The sequence below is a fragment of the Morus notabilis genome, unplaced genomic scaffold, assembly GCF_000414095.1.
Source record: "Morus notabilis unplaced genomic scaffold, ASM41409v2 Scaffold169, whole genome shotgun sequence".
NCBI classification, from domain to species: Eukaryota; Viridiplantae; Streptophyta; class Magnoliopsida; order Rosales; family Moraceae; genus Morus; species Morus notabilis.
The window spans coordinates 335223-342116 of record NW_010357428.1 but is presented as its reverse complement, the minus strand read 5'-3'; the positions used below and the strand labels follow the sequence as shown (position 1 = coordinate 342116).

The window sequence follows — 6894 nt, the reverse complement described above, 5'->3', positions numbered from 1 at the left end:
CAACTTGGCAGAAAATGTCACATGAGATGCAAAAATTAACAAAAAACTCCTTATATTAAGATTTTTAACAGAAATAATACGTTTTACACAAATAATGAGTGTGGTTGAACCGTTTTTAGTACACAATTACTCTTTTAACTCCGCCTCATTTAGTTACATAGATGTGTAATTACGCAGTAGGAGTTATTCATTTTTTTACTACACACACTTTCTCTTAATTTACTTAACCTAAAGAACCTTAGAGGTTCATCAATGGCGGTCAAATAACATAAGTAAAAATTTAACAAAGGAGGAAAATTTGCACGAGTTGCTAAAATTTAAAGGAAAAAAATTAAAATTAAAGTTTGGAACATTTTGTAAGAAGGCCTATAGATTAATCTGCTTTAATATTTCTTGTCTTCACGGATGATGATTGATGTGTTTTTCGTAGGATATGTTTAATCCGATCCAAAATATTGCTTACTGTTAATGGTTTGACGCTTAGAAACAATTAATGATTTTTTTATTTTTTGCTAGAAAATGATTAATGATTAATGATATATAAATTTTACAGCGTTAAATTTATTTTTATTTCATCAAACTTCGTTTTTAAATTTTACAGCGTTTTTAAAGTCAACACATGTTTTCTTGAATTTATTGTCGCCTTTTTTTTTTTTTTTTTCACTTTCTTAGTGAATTACAAGTTATTGTTGATCTCGAACGGAGTCATATCTTTGTCGTCTGTAAACTCATTGTCGTTTATTGTCGGTGTCCGTTTACGCGTCTTTCTTACCTTACTAATTAATCGTTTTCTATTTTTTGTCGTTTCAAGAGTAGTTGTCGTTTTCTTTTTTAATTCGTTATCGTTATATAATTTTCCCTTTTAAAGGTGAATTTCGTTTTATTTCCTAAATAAATTGTTATAAATAGACATCCGATTCAATGGAACACGAGTACGCACAATCATGGAAAAACAAAAAGGAAGCAGAAATGTATATATAGAAGAAAATTCTACCCATTAACCTTGCCAAAACAGAAAATTTTATGTTTATGTATTGGATAAAGAAAAAATCATGGAAATCATTTGGTGCTAAGAGAACACTATTCAGCAGATTATACACTTCCAATTATTTCAACTTCAAGAACTAGGCAAAGGAGCTGGTTTTCACTTGTTACTTTGAAGCCAATCACGAATACCCTTCTCTGCTTCTGAAAGTTCGCCTTCCTTTCCCCTTAAAGTTCCTTCCACCAACTCAAAGTAGTCCTTGTAATTGCGTTTGTAATAACTGTTCAGCCTCTGCAAAAATGTCGTCGTATAATGTAAATAATAAAGTCAAGCAACCAATATATCAAACGTATGGGCTAAGCATCTTTTCATGTCTTGTTTTTTCTCATAATTAAAAGGGATTATTGGTACCATCTCGTCTTCTTATCCCCTTAATCCCCATAATCTATAGTGTAAAATTCCGTGAACCCATTAATAGAACGGAAAATGATCTATTCCAATTCTACTTGAAAGATGAGCTCAATTTCACCATCAATTATCACGAGTTCACTGCCACGCAGTCTGTTGACCGGTAGTTCTTAAAGGCGGGCTATAAAACATCAATCTTTAAACTTATCACCCAAGGAAATAAAAAGGAAGTCATCTAAAGTACTACACCACCCCATTGGTGATTCAAAAATGTCCAATTTAAATATGCTAGGTAATTGCTCTTACTATTAGAATTTCTACCTGCCAACCCCTATAAAAGAGTCTTTTATGTTTGAAAGTTCAAACTAGTCTTCATTCATGATACTTAAACAAAACAATAATGGATTCATAGTAAAATTTCCAATCGCATGTAAAATATGACCCAAAAAAAAAAACAAAAGAAAAAAGAAGCACCCAAAAAGAGTACGTGGGTTGAAGAAAACTTCACCTCCTTGTCATTTTTGGCTTTGTTTTCCTCCGACTTCTTGAGATATTCTGAACATATTTCAATTGCAAAATCATTTATACAAATATTCAACCCGAGGAAAAGAGAAAGACATTGAAGGAGTTATGCAGAGAAAAGTAAGCCATACTTTTGAGAAGTTCAGTTCTAGAGTCGCTGACTTGGAGAGCTGCAACGACAGTGGATAGGAAGAGCCCTCTTCTTCCAATATCAGTAGTAGTTGCGGTGGTTGGTCTTTTCCTCTTTCTATGAACTGCCTGTACATTTGATGAAGCGTATTTGTTGACCGTAACAGTCAAAGCCATCAAAATGCTTTGCCCTATTGAGCTCATTTCAGCCTTCCACTATTAGCCACCCGTTTTTCTGAGCATCAAGATAGACGATGAGGTTTCCATGTTGGGACAAGTTTATCTCAATGTCACTTCTAGAGCTAAATTACGAAATACCCCTTACTCTAACTTGCATTTACACGTCATGAAGTCTTTTGTTTGTACAATCCCTGGTCCAAAAAGTCGTACACATACACGCAGTGGACAATGATTGCCATCAAAAAATAGTTTGATTTTAGAAAATAGAAACAATAATAATACGAAAAATAATAAAACTATTCAGATTGATAGCAATTTTGGGTTCCTTTATCGATTGATTGCCTATATAACATTTACTGTTGAAAAGCACGTGGGTAGCGGCTATTGGCAACCTGTAGGTATTCTCATTGACACCATATTCAGTTTCTCAGAGGGGGAAAAAAAAGAAAGAAAAAGAAAATAGCACGATTAGTATATTCAAATTACGAAATTTGCGAGATGGTAATAGCCACAAGTCACATACAGGAAGATTTTTTTTGTGTCCACACAAAGCATGCAGGACAAATATATCACAATTCACACACTTCAATTGAATTGCGTCTCATGGTTGTACAAAGTTGGTCAGTCCTTTCATTACTCCAGTAAGCGTTTGTGCTTACACCAGGCAATAGCAAGGACGTATAAGAAAATGCACCCAGTGGTACCGCCACCAATAGTCCACAAGAATTCTGGCATACCAGCTTTCGTTTCGTCGAAGAGCTCAATGTGGATGTTCATGCCGAAGATACCAGCCACGACGACAAAGGCACTCACCACAAGAGTTGCTGTTGTCAACATGACCCCCATTTGCAGGAGATGGTTCTGCTTGTCATCCAGCATTATGTTGATATAATCCTCCGTGTCATCTACGTACTCTCTCAACTTCATGAAAAGAAATGACAGAGTATTACTCAGATAAGTACACAACATCAAAAAGGAAATCGTCTAGAGTACTTCAGAAAAAGAAAAGAAAAAAAAAAGGAAATTGCATCTCAAGTGTTGAGCTTTGAGTTTAATAAATCACTTTAGGCGAAAGACAACAGAGCATACACAGCACTGCGACCAATTTGCTTTGATTTAAGTTCAACTTGATATCACAAAGTTTGGAATTGGATTGCTCAAGTGGAGTTGCATACCGTGGATAGTTTGTTTAGTGTACCATCAATTTGCACAAAGTAAGCCTCTAAAAGCATTTCAAGCTCCTCCACATCAAGGTTTTTGCTTATGGCACTATGAGTTGTACTAGTATGGGTCCCGTGGCTGTCCCTACTAAGAACATTAGGTGCTCCAAACAAGTGATTCTGGGGGTTATCAGAGTTTTGAAGATCACCTTCATAGGTTGTGATTTCAGTCGGGACCCTGATACAATGTAAGTGGAAAATTGAAGGCATAGTAGTAAATCTTAACAACCCAATGGTGGCAAACATATATAAAAAATGACAGATTAATCTATGTACCTTTCATCCATGTCTGATCGAAGAACTTCATCATCCATTTCATCTCTCTCATTCATAGAAGAGGTAGAGGAATTCTCAAGCTGTTGCTGGACCAACTTGTCAGTCAGATACATCTCCGCCATATCCTCATCATCATCTAGCAAATGCTCAAGTTCGTCCCTCACCTAAAGATCGACATGTATGCATTGTTAATCATAACTTGGAAATGAATGAAACAAGAACATTGGACTAAGAGGTAAAGCATATGAAGATCAACAATTTCAAACCAGTCAACCTTTTGCACACGTCCAGTTATTGCAACCAAGCGGCTCTTAATTTGACGAACGCGTTCCAAATTGAGAGTACTAATTTTTGAAGTCAGCTTATCTAAGGCAGGATGAGCTTCTAGCTCCAGCGTCCTTGCCTGGTTGCAAACCAGATACAAACAAAAACAATCAATATCAAAGAAAAATAAGCAAAAATTTTACAGAACAAAAAAAAGTGAGCAGATGCTAAAACCGGAACCAAAAATTAAAATTTACTTCATTTTCTAAGACACTACAGGCTGCCTCAAGGCATGCCTCCAGCGCCACAAACTCGAATGGCAAAATCTTGAGTCCATCTTGATTTTGAAGACCTTCTTTCCCTTCCCCCTTGCCTTCCACATCCCGGTCCTGAAACTGCGGAACCGGAAACCCTCCACCAGAATTTTGAGGGCTATATCCACTTGATTGTGGTTCTTCCATGTCATACAGATCTTTCCAGTTTGAATCATCACCATTGCCCTCCTATACAAGAACAAAAGATACACAAATAGAAAGCACATTAAGAAATATCAAACAGATTACGCGTTTGTTTAATTGAGTTTAAATTTAGAAGACCAAAGACAGCTAAATCTGATTAATATTAAGCAATCAAGTAAATTGGCCATAAACTCGTGCTCAATTGCTGAAAGAATTGTTTACAAATTCAGATTCCTCGAGTGGAATTATTTAACTCAAATTGAAATTGGAATCAAAAACGAAAAAGCAATAAAAACTTACAGTGTTACACCATAATCCCAAAACCAATTCGAAGAACTAGAAAGCCGAAAAGAAACCCTAATTTGAGAAAATTACAAGAATTAATCACAAAAGAAAGGGATTAAGAGAGGAAAACCCACCCGGGCTTTGGTGGCTTGATGGTGGCGCGTGAGGCGGCGCTGAAGCTCGTCGACGAAGGGGGTGACGGAGGGGTCTCTGGAGTTGAGGAGGAGGACCTCTTGGGCGGTGATTATGGCCTTGATGTGCTCAAGGTTTATGACGATCGCCCTCTCACGCCCCAGCACTGTCGACGGGTACGACAGAAGCGGGTCGAGAATCCGGAGATCACGCGCCGGCAGCCCCGTCCGCCGCATGATTGCGTGTTTTCCGGCCTCCACCACCTGGGCCTGCCCCGTCGAGTCTACTAGCAGCCATGGCCGCACCCCCGTCCCCTTCTTCCGTAACCCGCCGCCCACGGATAGACCCAACACGCCAGATGTGGGCCGGGCCAGCTCCGGATCTTCGTCGGGCGGTGTAGGGCCCGGCTTGGGAGGGTGAGGAGGAGGATTAGCTCTCATGGGAATGGTTGACGGTGTAAAGCTTGGAAGTGTCCGGTAATCGGTATAGTATATATTCCCTTCGGTTTCATGTGCCACGTGTAAGGACAAAATGGAAGAAAAAAGTGGCAAGTTTCGGCACTGCTCCACTGGTTATTAAAGAGAGAAAAATATGTCACGTTTGTTTTACTATTAATTCAATTTAACTCAGTTTAAACAGTAAATAGAGTTTGAATTCATAATCGATAAATGTTAATTTTAAAATATATTTTTTATTTGAATTGAGTTAAAATGTCTAATTTAACCTTCGTTTGGTTCGTTAATTTAAATTTTATTGGTTTAAACTTTTTAATTTGAACAAAAAAATTTAAACTGTGTGGTTTAAATTATAGTTTGAATTGACGTTTAGATGTGTTATTAAAGTTTTATTTGAACATGGAAGAAAATTCAAATTTCCGTTTAGTAGGTGTGAAAAGCAGAGAGAGTGAGCACTTTTTACTGTTAAAAAATGGTTTGAACAGTTGAACTTGAGGGGAGAGCTAAACTCTAAATTCGGATGTTTAACTCAGTTCAAACAAAAAATATAATTCAAACTGTATGCTCATCAAACGTCAGTTCATACTACGCTCACTGTTCAAACTGAGTTGAATTGAACTAAACTAGTGAAACAAACAAGATTTTGGAATTTAATTTCCTTTAAAGTTTAACCATTTAAATCAAACTTTTTTGTTATAATATTTTCTCTTACAAAAATTCAAATTCAAATTTTTTGATACAACGTTTTCTCTCACATAAAAAAACTTGAGTTGTGATGAAGTCTAATATTTAGATGGCGGGATATTTTCAAAGAGTATTCTTGTACAATACTTTTGAAATTAACAAAGATTGAAATATAAAGTTGATGAATTTTGGTGGCATATTACGCAATTTTCTAATTAAAGAACCGTGACGTAGCATGAGCATATGGTTGACCTAACCTAATTCTTAATTATTATTCTTTTTGACTAATATAATTATTTAATTAAAAATGATATTAATTAAAAATAAAAGGTAAAAATTTATACTCATACAATCTAAAGAATATTTGTCTCATTTTCTCTTTTAAAAAATAAACAAGGGTGGCCTATTAGACTTTGGGTGTACATCTTCCGTCCAGTCTGAACCAACCCAAGTGTTGATGTGGGTGGGGTAGGGTCAGGCAGGGGCCGAAGAGCTAGGTTTCGGATTGGTTTGTTTGGTAGGCCGAAAGTGACTGCTCTAATCCCTAATACTATGTTTGGAACATTAAAAAAAAAAAATGCTATGATGGGCAGTGCTCCCAAAAAAAATTGCTTTACTTGGTGGAGCAACTGCCAAAAACCCAAAACTACAAAACTTAAAACGACAACATTTTTTAAAACGTCAAAACTAAAATGAGACGTTAACTTATAATCGGTCAAATTTGAAAAAAACGACTACAACCTACAAAGCGAAAAACAATAATAATAATAACAACAATAATAATGAAAACGACTTGAAAATAAAAGGAGACTAAAAACGACAAGTCGACAATAAACTGAAACAGTTTACTAAGAAACAACACTAATTAGAAACAACAACAATACAACTGAAAAACG

At 36.2% G+C, this 6894-nt stretch overlaps 2 protein-coding genes across 2 annotated transcripts; both read right to left on the bottom strand.

Annotated features, from left to right (window-relative positions):
- Window positions 1-991: 991 nt before the first annotated feature.
- LOC21394405 lies at window positions 992-2539 on the bottom strand. The gene is made up of 3 exons (XM_010090014.2): window positions 2047-2539; window positions 1902-1948; window positions 992-1276 (listed from the first exon to the last, which is right to left on the bottom strand). Exons 1-3 carry the CDS (start codon window positions 2246-2248, stop codon window positions 1145-1147), a joined length of 381 nt encoding a protein of 126 aa, XP_010088316.1. The 5' UTR covers window positions 2249-2539; the 3' UTR covers window positions 992-1144.
- Window positions 2540-2673: 134 nt separating this feature from the next.
- On the bottom strand, window positions 2674-5375 carry LOC21394404 (magnesium transporter MRS2-3). The gene is made up of 6 exons (XM_010090013.2): window positions 4862-5375; window positions 4242-4487; window positions 3995-4123; window positions 3721-3884; window positions 3400-3622; window positions 2674-3145 (listed from the first exon to the last, which is right to left on the bottom strand). The coding sequence occupies exons 1-6, from the start codon at window positions 5297-5299 to the stop codon at window positions 2858-2860; spliced, it is 1488 nt and encodes a 495-aa protein (XP_010088315.1). The 5' UTR covers window positions 5300-5375; the 3' UTR covers window positions 2674-2857.
- Window positions 5376-6894: the final 1519 nt, after the last annotated feature.

Coding starts and splice junctions, on each gene's coding strand:
- LOC21394405 (XM_010090014.2), bottom strand. CDS start 2,248: ATGAGCTCAATAGGGCAAAGCATTTTGATGGCTTTGACTGTTACGGTC. Junction 1,949..2,046: donor TAGAACTGAACTTCTCAAAA/GTATGGCTTACT, acceptor AAATATGTTCAG/AATATCTCAAGAAGTCGGAG. Junction 1,277..1,901: donor AAGCCAAAAATGACAAGGAG/GTGAAGTTTTCT, acceptor ACATTTTTGCAG/AGGCTGAACAGTTATTACAA.
- LOC21394404 (XM_010090013.2), bottom strand. CDS start 5,299: ATGAGAGCTAATCCTCCTCCTCACCCTCCCAAGCCGGGCCCTACACCG. Junction 4,488..4,861: donor ATCAAGCCACCAAAGCCCGG/GTGGGTTTTCCT, acceptor GTTCTTGTATAG/GAGGGCAATGGTGATGATTC. Junction 3,623..3,720: donor CGATCAGACATGGATGAAAG/GTACATAGATTA, acceptor ACATTGTATCAG/GGTCCCGACTGAAATCACAA.